Source organism: Drosophila ananassae, chromosome 3L (genome assembly GCF_017639315.1).
Source record: "Drosophila ananassae strain 14024-0371.13 chromosome 3L, ASM1763931v2, whole genome shotgun sequence".
NCBI classification, from domain to species: Eukaryota; Metazoa; Arthropoda; class Insecta; order Diptera; family Drosophilidae; genus Drosophila; species Drosophila ananassae.
In genome coordinates, this window is record NC_057929.1 from 6,927,869 (window position 1) to 6,953,194 (window position 25,326).

General features: G+C 45.6%; 7 protein-coding genes across 7 annotated transcripts; 3 read left to right on the forward strand and 4 right to left on the reverse strand.

The window, feature by feature from the left end:
* Nucleotides 1–7,932: 7,932 nt before the first annotated feature.
* LOC6494809 (inositol-3-phosphate synthase) lies at nt 7,933–11,423 on the reverse strand. Its single transcript, XM_001959583.4, has 5 exons — nt 11,291–11,423; nt 9,088–9,786; nt 8,787–9,029; nt 8,261–8,728; nt 7,933–8,199 (listed from the first exon to the last, which is right to left on the reverse strand). Exons 1-5 carry the CDS (start codon nt 11,417–11,419, stop codon nt 8,041–8,043), a joined length of 1,698 nt encoding a protein of 565 aa, XP_001959619.1. The 5' UTR covers nt 11,420–11,423; the 3' UTR covers nt 7,933–8,040.
* LOC6494808 (WD repeat-containing protein CG11141) lies at nt 11,342–15,140 on the reverse strand. Its single transcript, XM_001959584.4, has 4 exons — nt 14,782–15,140; nt 14,405–14,689; nt 13,258–14,351; nt 11,342–13,200 (listed from the first exon to the last, which is right to left on the reverse strand). The coding sequence occupies exons 1-4, from the start codon at nt 14,998–15,000 to the stop codon at nt 12,675–12,677; spliced, it is 2,124 nt and encodes a 707-aa protein (XP_001959620.1). The 5' UTR covers nt 15,001–15,140; the 3' UTR covers nt 11,342–12,674.
* Nucleotides 15,141–15,142: 2 nt separating this feature from the next.
* On the forward strand, nt 15,143–17,026 carry LOC6495803 (probable peroxisomal membrane protein PEX13). Its single transcript, XM_001959585.4, has 3 exons — nt 15,143–16,026; nt 16,086–16,315; nt 16,446–17,026. Exons 1-3 carry the CDS (start codon nt 15,401–15,403, stop codon nt 16,865–16,867), a joined length of 1,278 nt encoding a protein of 425 aa, XP_001959621.1. The 5' UTR covers nt 15,143–15,400; the 3' UTR covers nt 16,868–17,026.
* An 88-nt stretch (nt 17,027–17,114) lies between these two features.
* Nucleotides 17,115–22,724, reverse strand: LOC6494807 (transcription factor Dp). Its single transcript, XM_001959586.4, has 10 exons — nt 22,017–22,724; nt 19,828–19,976; nt 19,701–19,767; nt 19,578–19,642; nt 19,463–19,518; nt 19,072–19,405; nt 18,779–19,014; nt 18,626–18,708; nt 18,482–18,565; nt 17,115–18,416 (listed from the first exon to the last, which is right to left on the reverse strand). Exons 1-10 carry the CDS (start codon nt 22,090–22,092, stop codon nt 18,232–18,234), a joined length of 1,335 nt encoding a protein of 444 aa, XP_001959622.1. The 5' UTR covers nt 22,093–22,724; the 3' UTR covers nt 17,115–18,231.
* An 86-nt stretch (nt 22,725–22,810) lies between these two features.
* LOC6495804 (F-box/SPRY domain-containing protein 1) lies at nt 22,811–24,170 on the forward strand. Its single transcript, XM_001959587.4, has 3 exons — nt 22,811–23,288; nt 23,348–23,712; nt 23,784–24,170. Exons 1-3 carry the CDS (start codon nt 22,981–22,983, stop codon nt 23,876–23,878), a joined length of 768 nt encoding a protein of 255 aa, XP_001959623.1. The 5' UTR covers nt 22,811–22,980; the 3' UTR covers nt 23,879–24,170.
* LOC6494806 (COP9 signalosome complex subunit 9 homolog) lies at nt 24,116–24,623 on the reverse strand. The gene is made up of 2 exons (XM_001959588.4): nt 24,443–24,623; nt 24,116–24,372 (listed from the first exon to the last, which is right to left on the reverse strand). Exons 1-2 carry the CDS (start codon nt 24,518–24,520, stop codon nt 24,232–24,234), a joined length of 219 nt encoding a protein of 72 aa, XP_001959624.1. The 5' UTR covers nt 24,521–24,623; the 3' UTR covers nt 24,116–24,231.
* On the forward strand, nt 24,623–25,313 carry LOC6495805 (UPF0587 protein GA18326). Its single transcript, XM_001959589.4, has 2 exons — nt 24,623–24,952; nt 25,010–25,313. Exons 1-2 carry the CDS (start codon nt 24,700–24,702, stop codon nt 25,246–25,248), a joined length of 492 nt encoding a protein of 163 aa, XP_001959625.1. The 5' UTR covers nt 24,623–24,699; the 3' UTR covers nt 25,249–25,313.
* The last annotated feature ends 13 nt before the right edge of the window (nt 25,314–25,326 follow it).

Sequence of the window (25,326 nt, forward strand, 5' to 3'; positions counted from 1 at the left end):
TATTTAAGCATAATTTTAAATAAGGAATGGAGGTCCTTGCTGTGCTGATTACAGAATGGTACGCTTTTTCCAGATCGGATGAGAATTGGCAGAGCTATGGCCACCGGAAGGGGGCCAACTGGGGAAACCGAGAAACGCCCCATTTTTAAAGGGGTACCCCTTGAAAAAAATGGAAAAAATGAAAAACGATATTTAAGCATAATTTTAAATGAGGAATGGAGGTCCTTGCTGGGCTGATTACAGAATGGTACGCTTTTTCCAGATCGGATGAGAATTGGCAGAGCTATGGCCACCGGAAGGGGGCTAACTGGGGAAATCGGGAAACGCCCCACTTTTAAAGGGGTACCCCTTGAAAAAAATGGAAAAAATGAAAAACGATATTTAAGCATAATTTTAAATAAGGAATGGAGGTCCTTGCTGTGCTGATTACAGAATGGTACGCTTTTTCCAGATCGGATGAAAATTGGAAGAGCTATGGCCACCGGAAGGGGGCCAACTGGGGAAATCGGGAAACGCCCCATTTTTAAAGGGATACCCCTTGAAAAAAATGGAAAAAATTAAAAACGATACCGGAAGGGCCACCGGAAGGGGGCCAACTGGGAAAACCGTGAAACGCCCCACTTTTAAAGGGGTACCCCTTGAAAAAAATGGAAAAAATGAAAAACGATATTGAAGCATAATTTTAAATGAGGAATGGAGGTCCTTTCTGTGCTGATTACAGAATGGTACGCTTTTTCCAGATCATATGAAAATTGGAAGAGCTATGACCGGAAGGGGGCCAACTGGGAAAACCGGGAAACGCCCCATTTTTAAAGGGTACCCCTTGAAAAAAATGGAAAAAATAAAAAACGATATTTAAGCCTAATTTTAAATTGGGAATGGAGGTCCTTGCTGTGCTGATTACAGAATGGTACGCTTTTTCCAGATCGGATGAGAATTGGCAGAGCTATGGCCACCGGAAGGGGGCTAACTGGGGAAATCGGGAAACGCCCCACTTTTAAAGGGGTACCCCTTGAAAAAAATGGAAAAAATGAAAAACGATATTTAAGCATAATTTTAAATGAGGAATGGAGGTCCTTGCTGGGCTGATTACAGAATGGTACGCTTTTTCCAGATCGGATGAGAATTGGCAGAGCTATGGCCACCGGAAGGGGGCTAACTGGGGAAATCGGGAAACGCCCCACTTTTAAAGGGGTACCCCTTGAAAAAAATGGAAAAAATGAAAAACGATATTTAAGCATAATTTTAAATTGGGAATGGAGGTCCTTGCTTTGCTGATTACAGAATGGTACGCTTTTTCCAGATCGGATGAGAATTGGCAGAGCTATGGCCACCGGAAGGGGGCTAACTGGGGAAATCGGGAAACGCCCCACTTTTAAAGGGGTACCCCTTGAAAAAAATGGAAAAAATGAAAAACGATATTTAAGCATAATTATAAATAAGGAATGGAGGTCCTTGCTGTGCTGATTACAGAATGGTACGCTTTTTCCAGATCGGATGAAAATTGGAAGAGCTATGGCCACCGGAAGGGGGCCAACTGGGGAAATGGGGAAACGCCCCACTTTTAAAGGGGTACCCCTTGAAAAAAATGGAAAAAATTAAAAACGATATTTAAACATAATTTTAAATGAGGAATGGAGGTCCTTGCTGTGCTGATTACAGAATGGTACGCTTTTTCCAGATCGGATGAAAATTGGAAGAGCTATGGCCACCGGAAGGGGGCCAACTGGGGAAACCGAGAAACGCCCCATTTTTAAAGGGGTACCCCTTGAAAAAAATGGAAAAAATGAAAAACGATATTTAAGCATAATTTTAAATGAGGAATGGAGGTCCTTGCTGTGCTGATTACAGAATGGTACGCTTTTTCCAGATCGGATGAGAATTGGCAGAGCTATGGCCACCGGAAGGGGGCTAACTGGGGAAATCGGGAAACGCCCCACTTTTAAAGGGGTACCCCTTGAAAAAAATGGAAAAAATGAAAAACGATATTTAAGCATAATTTTAAATAAGGAATGGAGGTCCTTGCTGGGCTGATTACAGAATGGTACGCTTTTTCCAGATCGGATGAAAATTGGAAGAGCTATGGCCACCGGAAGGGGGCCAACTGGGGAAACCGGGAAACGCCCCATTTTTAAAGGGGTACCCCTTGAAAAAAATGGAAAAAATGAAAAACGATATTTAAGCCTAATTTTAAATTGGGAATGGAGGTCCTTGCTTTGCTGATTACAGAATGGTACGCTTTTTCCAGATCGGATGAGAATTGGCAGAGCTATGGCCACCGGAAGGGGGCTAACTGGGGAAATCGGGAAACGCCCCACTTTTAAAGGGGTACCCCTTGAAAAAAATGGAAAAAATGAAAAACGATATTTAAGCATAATTTTAAATAAGGAATGGAGGTCCTTGCTGTGCTGATTACAGAATGGTACGCTTTTTCCAGATCGGATGAAAATTGGAAGAGCTATGGCCACCGGAAGGGGGCCAACTGGGGAAATGGGGAAACGCCCCACTTTTAAAGGGGTACCCTTTGAAAAAAATGGAAAAAATGAAAAACGATATTGAAGCATAATTTTAAATGAGGAATGGAGGTCCTTTCTGTGCTGATTACAGAATGGTACGCTTTTTCCAGATCATATGAAAATTGGAAGAGCTATGACCGGAAGGGGGCCAACTGGGAAAACCGGGAAACGCCCCATTTTTAAAGGGGTACCCCTTGAAAAAAATGGAAAAAATGAAAAACGATATTTAAGCCTAATTTTAAATTGGGAATGGAGGTCCTTGCTTTGCTGATTACAGAATGGTACGCTTTTTCCAGATCGGATGAGAATTGGCAGAGCTATGGCCACCGGAAGGGGGCTAACTGGGGAAATCGGGAAACGCCCCACTTTTAAAGGGGTACCCCTTGAAAAAAATGGAAAAAATGAAAAACGATATTTAAGCATAATTTTAAATAAGGAATGGAGGTCCTTGCTGTGCTGATTACAGAATGGTACGCTTTTTCCAGATCGGATGAAAATTGGAAGAGCTATGGCCACCGGAAGGGGGCCAACTGGGGAAATGGGGAAACGCCCCACTTTTAAAGGGGTACCCCTTGAAAAAAATGGAAAAAATGAAAAACGATATTTAAGCATAATTTTAAATAAGGAATGGAGGTCCTTGCTGTGCTGATTACAGAATGGTACGCTTTTTCCAGATCGGATGAAAATTGGAAGAGCTATGGCCACCGGAAGGGGGCCAACTGGGGAAACCGAGAAACGCCCCATTTTTAAAGGGGTACCCCTTGAAAAAAATGGAAAAAATGAAAAACGATATTTAAGCATAATTTTAAATGAGGAATGGAGGTCCTTGCTGGGCTGATTACAGAATGGTACGCTTTTTCCAGATCGGATGAGAATTGGCAGAGCTATGGCCACCGGAAGGGGGCTAACTGGGGAAATCGGGAAACGCCCCACTTTTAAAGGGGTACCCCTTGAAAAAAATGGAAAAAATGAAAAACGATATTTAAGCATAATTTTAAATGAGGAATGGAGGTCCTTGCTGTGCTGATTACAGAATGGTACGCTTTTTCCAGATCGGATGAAAATTGGAAGAGCTATGGCCACCGGAAGGGGGCCAACTGGGGAAACCGGGAAACGCCCCATTTTTAAAGGGGTACCCCTTGAAAAAAATGGAAAAAATTAAAAACGATATTTAAGCATAATTTTAAATGAGGAATGGAGGTCCTTGCTGTGCTGATTACAGAATGGTACGCTTTTTCCAGATCGGATGAAAATTGGAAGAGCTATGGCCACCGGAAGGGGGCTAACTGGGGAAATCGGGAAACGCCCCACTTTTAAAGGGGTACCCCTTGAAAAAAATGGAAAAAATGAAAAACGATATTTAAGCATAATTATAAATAAGGAATGGAGGTCCTTGCTGTGCTGATTACAGAATGGTACGCTTTTTCCAGATCGGATGAAAATTGGAAGAGCTATGGCCACCGGAAGGGGGCCAACTGGGGAAATGGGGAAACGCCCCACTTTTAAAGGGGTACCCCTTGAAAAAAATGGAAAAAATTAAAAACGATATTTAAACATAATTTTAAATGAGGAATGGAGGTCCTTGCTGTGCTGATTACAGAATGGTACGCTTTTTCCAGATCGGATGAAAATTGGAAGAGCTATGGCCACCGGAAGGGGGCCAACTGGGGAAACCGAGAAACGCCCCATTTTTAAAGGGGTACCCCTTGAAAAAAATGGAAAAAATGAAAAACGATATTTAAGCATAATTTTAAATGAGGAATGGAGGTCCTTGCTGGGCTGATTACAGAATGGTACGCTTTTTCCAGATCGGATGAGAATTGGCAGAGCTATGGCCACCGGAAGGGGGCTAACTGGGGAAATCGGGAAACGCCCCACTTTTAAAGGGGTACCCCTTGAAAAAAATGGAAAAAATGAAAAACGATATTTAAGCATAATTTTAAATAAGGAATGGAGGTCCTTGCTGTGCTGATTACAGAATGGTACGCTTTTTCCAGATCGGATGAAAATTGGAAGAGCTATGGCCACCGGAAGGGGGCCAACTGGGGAAATCGGGAAACGCCCCATTTTTAAAGGGATACCCCTTGAAAAAAATGGAAAAAATTAAAAACGATACCGGAAGGGCCACCGGAAGGGGGCCAACTGGGAAAACCGTGAAACGCCCCACTTTTAAAGGGGTACCCCTTGAAAAAAATGGAAAAAATGAAAAACGATATTGAAGCATAATTTTAAATGAGGAATGGAGGTCCTTTCTGTGCTGATTACAGAATGGTACGCTTTTTCCAGATCATATGAAAATTGGAAGAGCTATGACCGGAAGGGGGCCAACTGGGAAAACCGGGAAACGCCCCATTTTTAAAGGGTACCCCTTGAAAAAAATGGAAAAAATAAAAAACGATATTTAAGCCTAATTTTAAATTGGGAATGGAGGTCCTTGCTGTGCTGATTACAGAATGGTACGCTTTTTCCAGATCGGATGAAAATTGGAAGAGCTATGGCCACCGGAAGGGGGCCAACTGGGGAAACCGGGAAACGCCCCATTTTTAAAGGGGTACCCCTTGAAAAAAATGGAAAAAATTAAAAACGATATTTAAGCATAATTTTAAATGAGGAATGGAGGTCCTTGCTGTGCTGATTACAGAATGGTACGCTTTTTCCAGATCGGATGAAAATTGGAAGAGCTATGGCCACCGGAAGGGGGCCAACTGGGGAAACCGGGAAACGCCCCATTTTTAAAGGGGTACCCCTTGAGAAAAATGGAAAAAATGAAAAACGATATTTAAGCCTAATTTTAAATTGGGAATGGAGGTCCTTGCTTTGCTGATTACAGAATGGTACGCTTTTTCCAGATCGGATGAGAATTGGCAGAGCTATGGCCACCGGAAGGGGGCTAACTGGGGAAATCGGGAAACGCCCCACTTTTAAAGGGGTACCCCTTGAAAAAAATGGAAAAAATGAAAAACGATATTTAAGCATAATTTTAAATAAGGAATGGAGGTCCTTGCTGTGCTGATTACAGAATGGTGCGCTTTTTCCAGATCGGATGAAAATTGGAAGAGCTATGGCCACCGGAAGGGGGCCAACTGGGGAAATGGGGAAACGCCCCACTTTTAAAGGGGTACCCCTTGAAAAAAATGGAAAAAATTAGAACGATATTTAAACATAATTTTAAATGAGGAATGGAGGTCCTTGCTGTGCTGATTACAGAATGGTACGCTTTTTCCAGATCGGATGAAAATTGGAAGAGCTATGGCCACCGGAAGGGGGCCAACTGGGGAAACCGGGAAACGCCCCATTTTTAAAGGGGTACCCCTTGAAAAAAATGGAAAAAATGAAAAACGATATTTAAGCATAATTTTAAATAAGGAATGGAGGTCCTTGCTGTGCTGATTACAGAATGGTACGCTTTTTCCAGATCGGATGAAAATTGGAAGAGCTATGGCCACCGGAAGGGGGCCAACTGGGGAAATGGGGAAACGCCCCACTTTTAAAGGGGTACCCCTTGAAAAAAATGGAAAAAATTAAAAACGATATTTAAGCATAATTTTAAATGAGGAATGGAGGTCCTTGCTGTGCTGATTACAGAATGGTACGCTTTTTCCAGATCGGATAAAAATTGGAAGAGCTATGGCCACCGGAAGGGGGCCAACTGGGAAAACCGTGAAACGCCCCATTTTTAAAGGGGTACCCCTTGAAAAAAATGGAAAAAATGAAAAACGATATTTAAGCATAATTTTAAATGAGGAATGGAGGTCCTTGCTGGGCTGATTACAGAATGGTACGCTTTTTCCAGATCGGATGAGAATTGGCAGAGCTATGGCCACCGGAAGGGGGCTAACTGGGGAAATCGGGAAACGCCCCACTTTTAAAGGGGTACCCCTTGAAAAAAATGGAAAAAATGAAAAACGATATTTAAGCATAATTTTAAATAAGGAATGGAGGTCCTTGCTGTGCTGATTACAGAATGGTACGCTTTTTCCAGATCGGATGAAAATTGGAAGAGCTATGGCCACCGGAAGGGGGCCAACTGGGGAAATGGGGAAACGCCCCACTTTTAAAGGGGTACCCCTTGAAAAAAATGGAAAAAATTAAAAACGATATTTAAGCATAATTTTAAATGAGGAATGGAGGTCCTTGCTGTGCTGATTACAGAATGGTACGCTTTTTCCAGATCGGATAAAAATTGGAAGAGCTATGGCCACCGGAAGGGGGCCAACTGGGAAAACCGTGAAACGCCCCATTTTTAAAGGGGTACCCCTTGAAAAAAATGGAAAAAATGAAAAACGATATTTAAGCATAATTTTAAATGAGGAATGGAGGTCCTTGCTGGGCTGATTACAGAATGGTACGCTTTTTCCAGATCGGATGAGAATTGGCAGAGCTATGGCCACCGGAAGGGGGCTAACTGGGGAAATCGGGAAACGCCCCACTTTTAAAGGGGTACCCCTTGAAAAAAATGGAAAAAATGAAAAACGATATTTAAGCATAATTTTAAATAAGGAATGGAGGTCCTTGCTGTGCTGATTACAGAATGGTACGCTTTTTCCAGATCGGATGAAAATTGGAAGAGCTATGGCCACCGGAAGGGGGCCAACTGGGGAAATCGGGAAACGCCCCATTTTTAAAGGGATACCCCTTGAAAAAAATGGAAAAAATTAAAAACGATACCGGAAGGGCCACCGGAAGGGGGCCAACTGGGAAAACCGTGAAACGCCCCATTTTTAATGGGGTACCCCTTTGAAAAAATGGAAAAAATGAAAAACGATATTTAAGCATAATTTTAAATGAGGAATGGAGGTCCTTGCTGTGCTGATTACAGAATGGTACGCTTTTTCCAGATCGGATAAAAATTGGAAGAGCTATGGCCACCGGAAGGGGGCCAACTGGGAAAACCGTGAAACGCCCCATTTTTAAAGGGGTACCCCTTTGAAAAAATGGAAAAAATGAAAAACGATATTTAAGCATAATTTTAAATGAGGAATGGAGGTCCTTGCTGTGCTGATTACAGAATGGTACGCTTTTTCCAGATCGGATGAAAATTGGAAGAGCTATGGCCACCGGACGGGGGCCTCTGGGGAAATTAGGAAGCCCCACTTTTTGATAGCAACACCCCTTAGGAAGATGGAATACAAATTGGCAGAGGAATATGAGTGTTGGTAATAATCAAAAGTTACTTTTTTCTGTCATGTAAAGGTGTTGCTTCTTATAACATATGCCAAAAAGTATGCTATACTTTTTGCCATTTCAAAATTAATTAAAATATAAATTGAACTGCCAGAAATCTTGTGTTCTTTTGAGTTTTTACATAAATTTCTTTGTTAAATCAATTGATTTTTTATTCTTCTATTATACTGTATTATATTACGCCATCCAAGTGATCCAGTCTAATGAAAAAAAATTTTAAAACAAAAATGAATATGTTTTTCACAATCAAAATATTTATTCAATATGGTTATCTTAAGTCTAGTTTGTAATTTATCCAATTAAATCATATATTTTCCAATAACATAAGCTTGGACACAAATCAGTGACCTTTCCCATTGGCAGCCAGCTTGGGGGCTCCATTGCTATGGCCATTGGCCTGAAGTTTCTTGCCATTGGTGGTGGATTCGATGCCACAGGATTGTCCCAAGAGCTTGGCCTTCTTCACTGGCGGCTCACTCGCAATAGTGGCGAAATCGAACTGCAATAAAAATAAAATATAATTAAGGTGAAACCACACATGATCCACTGATCCTGCTTACCCGTTGCTCGAGGGTCATGTGAGAGATGGGCGGCAGGCCGATGCAGCCACGTAGGATGTTCTCGATGGCGGCCCGCTGGCGGAACAGCGAGTTGACCACCTGAGAGCCCTGGGGCACCAATGGCGCCTTGCACAAGTAACTCAGCAGGGAGAGAACGGGCTTGAAGGTAATCCAGGGGGCGGACTCATTCTCCGCGCTGCGCAGCTGGATGCGGGCACTAAGCTCTCCCAGGATAACCAGGTCCAAAATCAGAGGAGTGGCCAAGAGCGAGTCCTCGCATGTGTTGTGAATAACCAGGGTGTTGTGTCCGCCCATCATGATCTCCGAGGTGTACTCGTCCATGGCCCGCTTGCTGTCGCCCACATAGGGCACGTATTTGATGACCACCACATGATCGGGATGCTCATCTTCACCGTATAGAATCTTGTTAGAAGCCACCATGTCGTCGACCACATTGCTCTTGGAGATCTGCAACCAAAATCCATGGATTAAGTTGCCAATCTTTAAAGTCTCTTTGATTACTCACCTCCTTGGAGCGGAACTGCTGGGGAGCAGATAGATTCTTGCCGTCGTTGTTGCCCAGATGGTTGTAGCTGGCAATGGACACTGGCTTGATGCCAGCGCCCACCAAAAAGTCCACAAGGACACTCTTAATCTTGGTCTGGCCCGACTTGAAGTCATCTCCGGCAATGAAGACCTTTTTCTCTTCGGCCAACTGGATGAGCCCTGGAACAAAGGTGTTCTGGGGCGAGCCATTGATGTAGGTGCACTGTCAGAAAAGAATACCCAATTAAATGATGAATCTAATATAGTTTCTATCAACTCACCCCCTCAGCAATGCTGGCCATGGCGAAGATTGTCGATGGGGACACCTCCGAGTTGTTGGCGGCCAGTGAAGCGAGCAGCTCCTTGCTGGTGGTGTTCAGTCCCTCCTGGACTTCGGAGAAGCGCTCTGTGTTGGCGGTCCACAGGACAATAACAGACTCCACCCCACTACGTTGCTTGAAGTCGCGAATGTCGCGGCGAATCTGCTCGTACTGCTCCTGCCGAGTGCCACGGATCACATTGTCGGCCCGCTCCGACTGGTTGGCTGCAATGAAGTCCGGATCGTAAATGGATGGACGTGGCCGGAGCTGGGAGAGCTGTTCGTATATCTGGTCCTGCAGAGCCACGTCCAGGACCTCGGCCCGCCGCATGGCGTCGCCCAAATGCAGACGGCTGATGTCCCAGCCATCCACCACGATGTTGTCGGGCTCCACCATGGGCAGGAGCTCCTTCATGGGCACATAAACATCGCCACCAACTTCGTCCGATCCGATAAAGACAGTCGAGGCCTGGGTAATGGAACCGAACCAGTTGGCCTGCTGGATACCCGTCCTTTTGCGCCACTTGAGCTGACGCCGGTTGGCCTCCAGGGCGGCGGTCAGGGTGGATCCATTGTTGCCGCCCCAGCCCACCAGCATTACTCCCAACTTGGGAACGTGACGAGCCGTCCGTATCTTCAGCGCCGTAGTCTGGGGGTGCACCTGCAAAAATTGGCCATTGATTAGCTCTGATTAGCCGGTAGCCTAACCCATTTGTGCTTATTATAGGTCCGGCCCGTCCATCTTATCGCTCAGATACCCATTATCGTACCACCCCGTCGTCAGGTAGCAGCATAAATTATGATCGCGTGATTTCTTCGCAACGAACCAGATTTTGATACCCACTGGGGGCTGGCATATAAGAGGCGTATTGGGGATGCCAGGTGTTTTCCGAACTATAGTCTCCCCGCTTCTCTAATAAATTTTATTTAATAAATTATTACTAATGCCAACAGGTGAAATCTGTGAAAGGTTTCTGAATAGAAAACTTTGGGATAGAACCTTTATAATATCATATTATTAGAGAGGAATTGAGCTCCCAACCGTATAGTCTTCATATCTCAGAGGTATCCAAAAGTCGAAACCCCAAAAAAATCTTGAAATTTTTATTTTTAAAATTCTTTGTCCGATTTGTGCCGAGTCAATGTGCTCTTTGATTTGTATCAGAAATAAAAAACTGATGATTGCATTAGCAATTCGACAACCTGCTGGGTGCAAAGTCCAACCAGAAGTTGGACAAAAACAAGAAGCCAACTTGCCGGCCGGCAAAATTATCATTCTAATTATGATGACCAAGAAGCTCTTTTCGAATTCTAAGAGAAACTGATTTCCCCCTTATAATGGGAGCCAGTTCTCTTTGGTTTTATCGCCTGACATTGACCTTGAACCAGGCAGGCAGGCAGGCAGCGTGGGTGGCAGGTTACTGCCTGGGGATGGAGGGATAAGTGTACTGCTGGACGGCGGGTGGCTGGACGGGAGTGGAACCCACTGACCACGTACTGCAACCGCATTCAATTGAGACTGGGTGGGTAATCGGGTTTCCAATATGGGTTTACTTTCCTATTTTATTTGCTTAACTGAAATTCAATAGCACCCTCTGACCAAAAACGGCGCCTGCGCCCAGAATCACGCCACCCACACCCCAGGATGGTGCGATATGAGCGGCTTTTATCATCAGCTGTTTAGGCGGAACTGTGCGAGTAATCAATAAACTGTAACTGTAACAGTCCACAGGTCCATGTAACCGTAGGTTCTGGTGTAGGGTACTGGTAATAGAGACCACCAACCCACCCCCACCTCCGAACACGCTTATCGCTATTTTTATCTGCAGCGAATTGGGGAGCGGCGGCATATTGGATTGGATTCCCTTTTCGGAACAGATGTTTCCTCCTCTGGTAATTGGAAGTTTTCCCTTCCTTTGACTGAGATTTACGTGGTTCTTTATTTCTTTTAAATTAAGCGATAGATAGCCTACTTTAAATATTAATAGATAATATTAATCTCAATTTGGATAGCAATTTTCCAAGTGTAACATAGGGGGTGAACCAGTGGGAGAATAGTTCAATGTGAAGGTCAGTAGGGAGGCCAGAGGAAAATGCTCTCTTCTACCCTAAATTTGTACACTGATCGAAAAGATGTCCTTTTCCTCAAGGAACTACCATCTCACCTGCAGTTGTCCGGATGCAGTTCGCTTCACATGGGACGTCTGGTACTCATAGTCCGTCTCAATGAAGTCATCATTGACCTGCACCTTCGGGGAAACGACTTCCAAAGTTGAGTTCTTGGTGGGCTTCATTCTGGCTAGGGTGTGTAGGATTTCCGTTTGTTTTTCGCAGCTCACTTTTCTGTTTATCAATTAGCGCGTTTTTAGGGCTGTTTTATTTTTTTGCCTTTTTTTTTCTACCTCACTGCGAATTCTGGACAGAACGCGACGTTGTGGTCGAAGCAAATTTTCGCGGCGAATGACTTGCCCGAGTGGGAATCGGACTGCTTTTATATACTTCCCCGGTGCTCCCGTTGGAGCTCTGTCCCGAGCTCTCTGCTGCGCACTTGAGAGAACCGAACGATATCGGAAATTTTCCGGCGTGCGTGGGATTCTTCAATCAGCACCACGGAGTCCAGCTCGCTCTCTTATTTTTTTCACAGAGATCTCCCTACAGGTGGCTTTTAATGTAATTATTGGTAGTTTTTTAAGAGAGATAGATATGCTAACTTAACTTAACTTATCTTATATATTGAGGAATCTAATTAATGAGGATTATAGGTAGACTTTTCGAAGGAAACCCTGTCTGAAGTTTAGCTTCAATCGAACCTTGATAAAGAAAACTTTCCATTGCATTCAATTAATTCAGAAGCCAGCTCGAATTTCTATTTGTTGATCAATCAAAGCAGCGGCTTCTCCTTTCCTGATACTTAAAGTCGGACTTGCATAATAGACGAAGATCGGAAAATTTCCATTGGATCAGGGCTTCAGTTAGTTACTCTGGATGCACGACATCACAAGATCAGGCACATGCTGCCTGTGGGCGTCTCGTTTCCCTCACATGCAACCTTATCTCCAGCTTAATTCCGACAAGTACATAGTTCCAGAAAAAAAAAACAGAACCAACAAGTATTCGGTATCAGTCGAAGCCCACTTCCTGCGGAGGGGACTCCTTAACTTAAACCAAGACATTTGCATTTGTATAAAATAAATATATTTTGTGTATGCAAAGCGACCTTGAACTTGTGCGGCAAATACTTAAAGCGTTTGAATATCTTAGGCAACTAAGGGTATACTGGTAGATTACAAATTATTCAATTTCACAGGTGTCTTTTCCAATGCTAAACTATTTGGGTTTCCAGGATCTGGTGAGATGAGTAAGTCGGCAATAACCTTTAAGCTTATGTCTTAAATTATTTACAATTGTATAGAAAAATGTATAAATAATGGTGATCACAATTTGATAAACACAACACTTTTTTTCAATAATGCAAATTAATGGAAACATCAAGTGCACAAAATAATAAACGAAAGCAACTAATTGTGTGCACTTATGGATAATACTGAACTAGTTGTCCAGAAACTCCCACTCGCTGGATGTGTTGGAGTCGCTTGTGGCTGGTGCTTCTTTACGCAGCGGATCCCCGGCCCGCCGAAAATCGGGAAGGAAACTGGAGTACTCTCCGTCCTCGCCTTCCTCCACAGTCATCGTTGGTTTGGGTTGACTCTTCACGAATTTTAAAGGCGCCACCTTAGGCTTTGATGGCGCCAAGGCTTGTATACCATCAACGGGCTGGCCAGCGTAAAAATCCTCACCGCAATCAGGGATGCTATCTTTTGGGACGGTCTGTACACAAGCCTCGTCCAATTGCGTGGGATAACACTTAATTAGGGACTCACTGAGCTTTGGAGTTTCAGGAGACCGCATTTGATCTTTGGTAGGTTCGACCAATTGCACGTCTGGCAGATGCAATTCTTCCGGCAGCGTTTTAGGCTGGGGTTCAATGGATTCCTCCAATAAGGTCGGGCTGAGGACTTCTGGCAAATGCTGTAGAAGAGCAGCCTTCATGTCCAACGGCGAGGCAAGTCCATCGCTTTAACAAGAGAGATTATTTAAATATTTTTTAAATTATAAAAATAGTTCTGCTCACTTTTCCATCTGACAGTAGCTAGCATCCATTAATGTGGCGGCATTAGTTAGAGGCAATCGTAGCTCTTTCGTCTCCTGACCGATCTCTACGATACCCAAGCTAGTATTTACTGGCGGATTACAGACGGACTTTTTTCTGCTGGAGTTGACTATTAAAGGATCAAATTCCATTTCTCCAATGCGACGGAATATTTCCATACGACGATGCTGCTGGGCCAGTGGCGATTCCACAGCCAGCTCAATAGGAACATTGAGGTCCAAATGCTCTTCACCTGGCAGCTCGAAGCATTCCTCAGCTTTTTGAGCAACATCCGCTTCCACCTCAGGCGGTGACTCCAGCCGCGAAAAATGGGATGCGCCCAGAATAGGAATGGGCGGCGGCATTAGAGGATTGAAAATAACCTTGGTGGTCTTGCACGGCGGCTCGGGCAGTGGAGCCAAGCGTAGAAGAGAGCGTTCGCCCTCCAGTACAAAAATCTCCTTTCCACAGACGCAAAAGTCCAGAATCTTTCGAAATCCACGTGCTACGGCCTCCACCTTCAGACGATCCAAGTTCAGTAAGTACAAGGTGGAATCGTCGTGTGTCACTAGCAGAGAGTCGTTGCTGTTGTACAAGTAAAGTTGCCGAAAATTGCTGCTAGCCACATAGCCCATGGCTGTGTCTCCGGTGCCAGATGGTCCCATTTGAGCAAAAGCCCCAGCTGACGACGGATGGTGGTTGCTTGACGAATCACTGCGGTGTTTCGGGTTGAGGATAGGTATCTCCCAGGTGGGACTGCGCAGCACAGCGTCCCGGAACAGTATGGTTTTGGATACGCTACCACTTGTATCTGCGACCCAAAAACGAAGCCCTGGACGGCCACAAATAAGCTGGGGTCCGTTGTTACCCGGTTTTGGGAGAAATATGCCGCCGCAATCGATAAGCTGCTTGCGATCTTTCTTGCCCACCTGAGTTATGCTCCACTGCGAAGTGGACGTGTCTCGCTGGCAGACGATGCAACGGTAAAGTGTGCACACCAGCAGGTGGCTTTGATGAATGCTGAGTTGCACGATCTCGTACGCCTCACTGAGAATCTCCACAGATTTGCTTAGATGCTGTAAAAAAAAGTCAATTAATGGCATTGTAGAAATACATTGGAATTGCATACCGCCTGGTAATCGAATTCTGTGAGCACCACTACACCTTGACGATCGCCGGAATAGAGCTTCATCCCATTTTTGGACCATTCGCAGCAGCTAACCACGCACTTGTGCAGGTCCCTGATGGTGTAGCGTTCGATTGGACGATTCCGAGTGCAAGGGGCCACCAGGTCGAGGTCACGCGGCAGCTCCTTCTGTATTTGGAATATGCTAACCTGCCCATTGGCGCACCCAGCTGCTACCATATACTCCACAGAGTTCACGATCCGCACGCACGTAATGCGGGTAGCAACCTAAAACATAGCAATGGAAAGGGGAAGCACACGCATCACATAATAGGATTTCCACACGCAAATACACACGGCGCAGTGAGTCACCGGCCTACCTCAGCCTTCAGTTTTTGCATCTCGCCCGTACGACGATTGTGCCAGAAAACAATGCCCGCATCACTGCCCACGGCCAGGAAGTCCTCGGATGCGTCCACACAGGTCAGGTTGAGATTCGCCGGGAAGAATCCCCGCTGCAGTCTGGCTGGAATGCGATCGATCAGCTCCGTCAGCGGCGCCCACTCCCGGATGGAGCACAACTCCTTGCTGCTGGCCATGATGCCTGCTCCTCGAAACAGCCTTCGGGGTTTCCTTTTTGTCAACAGTCAACAAAACATACACAGGTCCTGCGATATGGCAACTCTCCAACGGCCCACTTGATGTTTTTTTAGGTGTGACCAGATACGCTAATAGTTCCACTTTTCCCCGCGGGCGGAGCTGCTGTTTTTTTTGTTTTCTCCGTCCCTATCTTTAATTACTAAAAATTTTGGACAGAAATTAGCTTTCGCAGGAGTTCCGGACACTGATTTTAAAGCAAGTAGTAAGCAACCAGCTCAGCTCCACTCGGCACCGCTGCTCCCAGCAGCAGTTTCCAGATAACGATAAAAAGCAAACAAATACAGTGGGGCAAAGTTCAGGGAACTTTGTCTTATCCGGAGTCAGTAAGAATCCGTTGCCATGGTCGACAACAACAATCTGCGTAGTGCTGTGATCAGCGAAACGCCCCTGCTGCCCCCCACGACCAGCGCTGGCGCAGGACTGTCTGGAGGCACCCCCCCGCCGGAAGCCGTTCTGCGGACCCCATATGGAAACGTGCGTGCCCTGCCCGGACCTGCCCAGCCGCCACCCCTCCCCCAATCACCGTTCCAGCAATCCCAGTTCGGTTACGGCGGTGGATATGGCGGTAACAGCTACGGCCTGGGTGGTTTCGGCGGCTACAACAGCGGCTCATTCGGATACGGTGGCATGGGAGGATTCGGCAGCGGGTACGGTTTCGGCGGTGGATATGGAGGAGGTTTTGGAGGCGGATACAGCCGTTTCGGGGCCCTGGGCCCCAACGATCCGGAGCAGCGCTTTATACAGATGGCAGAAGCGAGCTCCCGTCCAGCCTTTCAGAGCATAGAATCACTGGTGTCGGCCATCGGGAACATTGCCTCGATGTTAGACTCTACCTTCTTCGCCCTAACCAGCTCGTTCCGTGCGATTCTCGGTGTAGCGGCTAACTTCGGACGACTGCGAAGTGTGTTTGCCCAGTTCTGGACTACTTTCGCTATCTTCCGAGGCCTCAACTGGATTTACAGAAAGTGAGTAACCTAAGGGTGATCTTCAAAACCATTTAATGAAAATCCCAACATTCTTTTAGGATTCTATACTGGCTGAGAATCTCCAACCTGGACCCCTCATCTGCGGCCTTTAAAAAAGCGTTTGCCGAGGCGCTTAACGAAAACAACTCCCAGTCCGGGGGAGCGCCCAATGTACCGCGAAAAGGAACCTCTCCCTGGCCTGTGCTGGCTTTTCTGAGCTTCATCTTCACAGCTCCTTATTTGATCATGAAGCTGCTGGGCACAGTGACAAATACCGCCCAGGAGGAAGGTACGTATGTGCACATTGCACACCAGTTTATCTAATCAGCAGCACTTTGCTCCGGCCCTGTACTGTAATCTCGCCGATAACCGTGCGAATTAATAGATAAGCTTACGTTACTCTCGTTCTCCTCCCGCAGCCCGTAATCCAGCCAAGTGGGTCGCTCCGATTCAGACTCAGGCTATTTACGACTTTTTGCCTCGCGGCCAAAGTGAGCTCTCGTTGCGCGCCGGACAGACGCTTCAAGTGGCTCCACGCGAGATCCAACAGACACTCAACCTGCTCAACTCTGGCTGGGCCCTGGCCACCACAAATGGCCAAACCTCAGGCATTATTCCAATCAACTATGTGAAGTCGCCACAGCAAATGCGGCAGGAGCTCCAGGGTCAGGCAAAAGTAAACCAGCCGCAGCCTGGTCTGATGGATTTATCCTCAGGTGCCTTCCCTGCTCCGCCAATGGATAGCCAAATGAATTATGACTTCAATCTGGCCGCCCAGCAACAGGAGCCCTTGGGTCCACCCTCCACGACAGATGCGGTGCTTGAGGAGGGATTCGCCTAATCTGATTACATCCCAGGGATCATAGTTTTAAGTTTAGTTACGTTTTGGTTCAGTTGTATGCGCTTGTATTTTAAGTTAGCCTTCTCCTGTTTGTACATTTCCATTTAGTTGTTACTGTCAATCATTCAGCAGATCCCAATGAACTTAAGTAAACATAAATCACATGTTGTTAATGGGAGAATAGGCTCGTGGCACATGGGAATTGAGGTGCTGCTGCTCAGGTTAAATAATTGAAAAGAAAGTGCGATTCTTGATGTACCATATTTTACAATATGCAATTCATTTTATTAACTTGTCACTCGGTTCGTTTTCGTCTGTAACTATTTTGTATGTTAAATCCTTTGCTTCATTCCAATTAATTCGATTTATTACACAACTACTTGCTCGACACTTAATCGTTAACGCCTTCTACTTGACTCTACTAATTTGTATGGTTTTTGTTTTTCTTTGTTAAGAAGGTTTCGATAATATAAATACAAATTCTGAAAGTTTGTTTCCATTTCGTTTTAGTTGTTATTGCTAATTAGGTAGGTTATTATTATTTGTAAATATCTGCACTTCATTGTCAACTTAAGTCTGTTTCATATATTTTTTTGTTTTTTTGTTTGTGGATTAATTCAAAGTAATGTCTTGTCAAAGGGGTCTAAGCAAATTAAACATATTTCATATGTTCGTCCTTGTCAGCGGCAGCAGTGAAAGCTGCACAGGGTGGTGGCGGGCGTTCTAAAAATAATCGCATTCCACCGTTGTTATGTGTACAATTTTGGTATATATATTATATTTTAAGAGACATTTACCCACAACATAATCGCGCTTACTTATGCCTAGCCAAATAAATGGAGAGGCGAGTGGGAAAGGAGACTCATAACATCTAATAATAAACAATTGCTGGGGGACCTTATTCGGTTCGGGTATTGCTGAACTGTGTTAAATGTTGTGATTTGCACTAAAATACGGTTTCTGCTTAACTAGACAAATTAATTTAAAAACGTTTGAGCTTAAACATAAATCTTCAAAGTTACAAGTACAATCTGTGTACGCCAACTACACGTACATACATGAACTACCGATTCATAATTCTCGCCGCTGCGAGATGCATAGTTTAATAAGAGTCTCATTGAGAAATAAACAAAACCAACTGTTGTGGGGTGTGGGGTGTTGGTGGTGGTGAGGGTCGGAGGGGTGACGAATGGAGTGAGGAGTGGTATAGGGAGTGGGGGGATCTAACCAGGGGGGCGTGGCAAACCTAGCAAAGCATTGATAAACGTAAAACTAAATGTATCCTCCGCATCAGCATTTGCATCTCCATCCGCATCCGCGTTTGCATTGGCCATGACTGGCACAACGCCGGCGGCGACGTCAGCTCAATCGATGTCGTCCTCCAGCTCATCATCATCCAGCTCCAGCTTGTACTCGCCATCATTTGTATGTTGGCTCGAGTGCTGGGTGAAGCTCTGTGAGTCGTTGCCCGACTCCAGGTACCCATTGAAATCATGGCCCTCATCATCAGACTCGTACATGGCATCGCCCGTTTTTCCCGTACCATAGGCTGGAAAGGATATTTTCAAATGGATTATTATTATAATTCACATAATTTTGACCCAGTTTTCTTACCTTCCACGTATTTGGCGAGATTTGGCGGCACATACGATTTGACCCGTTCAATGTTCTCCGGCGTGCACTCTCCCTTGTCTAGGCCTGAAATAGTTAACTTGGTACAGAACTCTTAAAGGAATATTTGTAAAATCAAGTACGCACCCTGCAACAAGCCCATTCGCTTGAGAACCTCAATGTCGTCGTGCATTTCGAAAGCCTTATCGAACTTGAATATGTATTCGGACCTACAAAGAATATAGAAAAGAACTGGGGTTAGCAAACTGAAGAGAAATTGCATGAAATTTAAGGACCCACTTGTCATTGGTGACACTGCAGTTGATTTTGGTAGACTTGTGCGTGTTCACAATAATAAAGGGCAGCTGGATGGAGGAGTTTGGAGATGGCACCATGCCTTGGCTCTCGTTTCGCTTGTTCCGCTCGACCAGCCCTTTGAAAGCCGCATGTTGCATTATCAGCTCTCGCAGCATTTCACGCTTTTGTTTGATGCGCTCGCGGCGGAGCATGTTCTCCTCCTCCAGGGCCAAGAATTGCTGCTTATAAAAATACCAATTAGCAAAGATCAGTTAATGATTAATAACCGATCGTACCTCTGCTGAGTTGGCGGGTAATCCTATCCAGCGAATTTCCTTCTTGTCCTTGGAGATAACATTGATTGCCATCAGCACGTTGAGTGCATCGTAGACACGACGTCGGATGTTCTTCTGATCACAGTTGTTGTCGTACGCATTGTTCTTCATTTCCTCACTGACCAAGTCGTCAGCCACCTCATTGTACGTGGTCTTTCCCTTCTCCTCCACCTTTTCGCAGACCTTCATGGAGAAGTGCCTGAGTCCCTTTCCGGCCTTATCGGGTTTTCGTTTCCTTTGTACTGACGACGAGGAGCCGGAAAGGGAGTGCAAGGAGTTGCTCTGAATGGCGTGGCTGCAGGAAAGATTCACAAAATTAGCAATGATCCTCATAAGTTCCATTATAACTTACAGTTTTGACTTGATCTTCATGGGATTGTTTGGCGTGTACTTCACGTAGCGATCACCCTTTAATAAGAATTGTTAGCTCTTCGAACTGGACACGAAAGAAGGCTCTGCGAACTTACCCCATCGTACATGCCATTTCCCCCGCTGCCGCTTTTTTGCGACGACACTGTTGTGTACGAGGTATCTGTGGAAAGTTGAAAGAGTTGAGTATTTTAATAATCGTCCGGAATGCTACCACTTACTTTCTGTTTTTGGAATGGACTGGCCATTGTCCTGAATCCGAATAAACTGCCCTTGCTTGTTGGGGCCCTGCAGAATGTCGTTCAATTAGGTGCTGGCTTGAAAAAATTGTATAATTCATGGTCTTACCATTTGGCTGAAGGCGCCCATGCGGCCCACGTTGCCGATGCCGCCGCTTCCGCTGTTACGCGCCGTGGAACTAGTGGCATAGAGCACTTTGCCGCCGCCCTCAAGTTCGGTTTTAATGTGCGCCGGTTTCAACATTTTTGCAATTTGTCCTGCAGGAATAGGAATTGGAATGGAAGAAGTTTCTCAGTTTTGGTTATACATATATGTATGTACATAACATGCGGCTGAATGGAGTCTTTGATAACGCAGCGAGACATGTACTTCACAGATACACATGCAGTACTACTATCAACGGTGCGTTTTGGTCGACGCGCCGCGAATGTAGCAGAGTGGAGCGGAGCGAATGAAACGAACGAAGCGCAGAGCGCGCAACTGAAAAGCGAATGCAGCTAAAACAGAAAATATCAAAAGCAAACGGCAGAGTATCTTTCAGATTAAACTCTAGGGGTGCATACATACTCACACACAGCGGGGGGATGTGTGTGTGTTATATGTGTGTGTCTGTGTGTGTACACGGCTTGGTGCGACAAGGATAAAGATGCAGAACCAGAAACAGAAACAACCCGAAACCAGATCGCCTGGCCTTAGAGATGAGCTACACGTGACCGAACTTCTCCAACTAGTGAGGAGGCGATATTTTAAGTTCCACCGTGACTGGGCACGAAAAATTTGGGAAATACTTTCAAGATTATTTTGAAGTTATAAAATATCAAATTGATCAAATAATAGCTGTTCGTTTTGGTACGGAAATCTTATAGAAAAGTTGTAATATCTAAAGTAAATTTACTGATATAGCTATCATTTAATAGCAATTATATACTTAGGGCCCTAATTAGCACTACTTAAGGCCCTAAATATACTAAACCCTAATTGCAACTGATCAAAACATTACAAATTTCGAATAAAAATGAGTCAGGGTTACCCCCAAACGTTTAGACTGGCTACCCATTGTAACCGGCTTTTTCACCGATCAAGTTTTACATCGTTTTCATACGGTATGATAATCATTCACCTGTCCCCGCATGATATTTGCATAATCATAACAATGGGCAGGAAGACGAAGAGACAAAAATGGCCAAACACAAAAATAGATGCCAGCTTGTATCTCACAGTTGCGCACACACACCTGTCGATGGGTTACGGGTTTTATAACTAGAATCTGGTGTAGTACTCGAAGCAGATCTTTCAAATCCAAAAGATTGAAAAACAAAGAACTGGAATTCTATTACTCCATTGAATGAAAAAATTGAATTAAATATCAAAATGGTTTGATTCTCTAATCTTGTTAGTTCAATAGTAGGCTGGAGGCTAAGAAGTCCGGCTCTTATGGCCACCGAAGGCCGATTAAACGCGGCAACCTGGAGCAGAACAAACACACACGTGTACAAGATACATGCCAGCCTGCCTGCTATGACTGTTCGCTCGGCTTATTCGCTCTTCGGCCGACAAGTGTATGTGTGGCATAGTTGTTCTTGCTCCGGCTCCGGCCTTTTCTCTCAGTGTTCCACTCGGCGCGCTCCACTCGGCGATGGTGACACATTGTAAAGTGTCACGCAGTTCCAATAGTTTGGCCGGAATTTATGGCTCCGCCGGTCCAACTCAATCTCAAAATCCATGGCTATATGGCTATGCCAGACCCCGGCTTGGAGAGCTCCATGCTTCAGGCAAAACCCCCATGCCGAATGCAGCGGCTGCCCATCAGCTGTTGGCTCCCCGATAAACGTGCACATGTATGGGTGTGATTGTGCGCAAGTGTGTGTAGGTGAGAGCGCGCCAACTGGGCGATGGGCGAATGGAAGGGGAGGGCAGGCTGGGCAGAAATGGGGTGCGAGGTGGGAGGGGACCTTGGGGCCAAACCGATGTTAGTTGTTATTTAGTAGGGGTTTGCTGGCTCTTATTATTTTTAGCTAATTTTAGTTAATTTCCCCGACTCTCCCCCCTCGAGCCAACAAAGCGAATCAAACGATAAATATTGTAGTCAAAAGAAACCCGAAAAAGAAAAGATGGCGTTACGCTGCCCATGCAACTTTGTAGTATCGCACCCGCCTCCATATGTGCGTTGGTGATTTTGTGTGTTTGTGTGTGTATGGGTTAGGCGCTCTTACACACCAATGAACACCCGCTGGTTAAATGAGGTGAGCCCATGTCCTGGCAGATATAAGGGGGGGCGTATAATCCCGCACACTTACCGTGCTCGTCTCGAAAGAAGAAGTTCACCTCGTCCGCCTTCACAGTTCCGCTTGCCGTGGCCGAGTTGTGCGCCATTTTCGGAGTAGCAACAGTGGCTGGCTGATGCTGATACCGGGAGCAGCCCAGGTAGACAGGTGCAAGATTGCAGCCCCACCAAAGGCCGCCAAAACGAAGTCTTTGCCGACAGAAAGCACGTAGCCGCAACGTGTATACGGGGGTTCGAAGACGGATGGGCGGGGGCGGTCGTAGGAGTGACGCAGGAAGTATCCACTGTTATGGGCCGGCACACTGGTTTATTTTCAATCGTATCACTATCCGGAATGCACCTCACACGGATCTCAAGTCTATTTTGGCCGTAATTCAAGTCAAAATGGCGAGCGCATTTTGTTCACCTCCAGCACAAGAGCATTTTTTCTGGTCACACACACACAGCGGCGGTCGCAAAATCGCCTTTTTCTAGGGCGTTTTTCGCGGTCTTGGCGTGGCTCGATTTTTGGAAATGCGATATCAAAAGACTCCCCGGACTAGGATCTATCAATTGGCGTATTTTAAGGCGGATTCTGCGGACTTTTTAACGCAACGCGAAGGGCACGAAACTTCCACCAAGTCGCTGCTTTCAGTTTTCATGTGGGAAAGGCAAAGCAGGCTATGTGCGGGTGCGAATGAAATGGCAGACAGTGCGCGCCAATTTACGCATCAATCGGAGGAACCAATTGCTGTCGATATTTTGCAGCACTGGCACCGAACGTAAACAAAGTTGCCACTGGCCCGGACGTCGGTATTTTGGCAGAGACCAGAACTTGGCAACACCACCCCAGGTGAACACTGTCAATAGTCTGGAATTTGGTGTTGAAAAATGACAAAGCAAGGCCCAAACAACCAGTTGAGAGGAATTAGATTGGCAATTTAACAAGCACCACCAAGCAGTGCCTGTAGCGGAGCAGGTGTTGGAGCAGCCTCATAATGGTCGATCCGGTAGCAGCCCTCTGCAACTACAACGTCCTGGAGGTGATATTCTCCTACCTTGAGCTGGACGACCTCAGTCACTGCTCGCAGGTGTGCAAGAGCTGGAACCTTTTCCTTAACGACGAAAACAGCGATGTCTGGCGCTGGCACTGCCTTAACAAACTGCCCAAGGAGGCGCTCAAGTCCGATCTGCTGTCCTCAGTATCGACGTACAAAACGAAGCTGCGGGCTTACTTTCATGCCTGGAGTCCCAACGACTGTTCACGCAATGTATACATAAAACCCAACGGATTCACCCTGCATCGGTAAGAGATCTTCCCAAAATTCTTATTAGTTCATTACTGACTGGACAATCCTGTTGCAGCAATCCTGTAGCACAGAGCACAGATGCGGCGCGCGGTAAAATAGGTTTCCGACATGGACGCCATGCCTGGGAGGTAATATGGGAGGGACCACTAGGCACAGTTGCCGTTATAGGAATATCAACTAAGGAGGCGGTTTTGCAATGCCATGGCTATGTTGCTCTCTTAGGATCCGATGACCAGAGCTGGGGCTGGAATCTAGTGGAGAACCACTTACTTCATAATGGGGATATGCAGGGCAGCTATCCACTGCTAAACAACGCGCCCAAGTACCAAGTGGGCGAGCGGATTCGCATCATACTCGACTGTGATGACAACACACTCTCGTTCGAGAAGAACTACGAGTTTCTAGGCGTTGCCTTTCGGGGTAAGGCGGTCGCATCCGGCCGGTTTGAGTGCTTATTTTCCTCTTATCTTAATTTCCTATTCCCGTAACAGGTCTGCCGGACAAGAAGCTCTATCCCACAGTATCGGCTGTCTATGGTAACACCGAGGTGTCCATGGTGTACCTGGGCACCCCCATGGATGGATAGCTCTGCCCGGAGCGAATGCGGCCTTAACGCGTACAATTTGTCCAACAAATTTAAGATCCCCCTACAAATTGTGTAAATTGTATTTATCGCTATTACTTTTCTCGAATTCCAGCTTGCAGTTATGTTCGATATTATAAATTAGTTAATAGTTTTTTTCCCCTGTATAAAATTACGCATTTTGTTGACTTTACGTTACGCCAAAGTTCAGATCCACCTGCACACTTCTACACTCGGCAATTTACGTTAGTTGTACGAACCAAATTAATATATTATAGCAATTAAACAAAAGTTACACCAAGTCTTTACATTCTGATCATCCATCGTTTGGCAGTCGCATTTTCCCTCTCAAGTTTCTACTTGACGCCGTCCCCAGCCGCCTTGGTTCTGGCCCAGTTGTCCTCATCGAAGAGATCGTCGAAATCATTGTAGAAGTCGGCGTGAACATGTTTGTCGTTGGTTGGAAGGTGATCCATCATCCCAGTTGCGCCTCCAGACTACCAACATGCAAAAGGATAATCGTGAAAACTAAGGATTGTTTATAGTTTGAGAGTTACGCAGTTCTACCTCATCCATTTCCATGTAGCCGGGTCCCTCCGAGAACATTTCGTCGGCGGCAAGCGAGGGTTTCATGTTCAGATCCATAATTGCGTCCTTTTTGTTAATTTGTTTCCTTATTTATAATTTTTCCTTGTTTCCAGCTTTGCCACTTTGGTTACACTACCCAGACGAAGCTGCCACTGTTTGGGGATATTGCGGGGTGGCAACTCCTTCACACAGCTGATTTGGTATTATTGGCAATAATAATAAATTTATCTTCCGAAATGGTGCGAGTGGGCCTTCAGATTTCCGCCACGCTGGAAAATGTCGACCGGCTTGAGACCAGCCATCCGGACTACCCCTTCTTCGTGAAGCTAGTTTGCAGCAACTGCGGAGAGCAGTCAGACAAGTGGCATGATATCACAGAGGCGGAGCGGGTGCAACAGGACACGCGCAATGCAGCCGGCTTCAATTTCTTTATGAAATGCAAGATGTGCAGCCGGGAGAACAGCATTGACATTGTTGAAAAGACCAATGGTAAGTGGGTTGCCATTCCATCGAAACAACTCATGATGAATTACCCTTTTTTGGCAGCGGCCTACACTGCGGATGATGCGGGCTCTTTCAAGACGATCGTAATCTTCGACTGCAGAGGAGTGGAACCAGTCGACTTCTCGCCTCGATCCGGCTGGAAGGTATCCAGCGCTGAAAATGGACAGACATTTGAGGACGTAGATCTATCTGAGGATGACTGGGTGGAATATGACCAAAAAAACAATAACTCCGTTGGAATCTATGAGTTTGCATCAAAGTTTATCAAGCTAAAGAAGTGATTTGAACACAATACTCATTGCATTTTGTTTAGAGCAATAAAAAATGTGGTATAATTTGTACGAGATTAGATGCCTCTT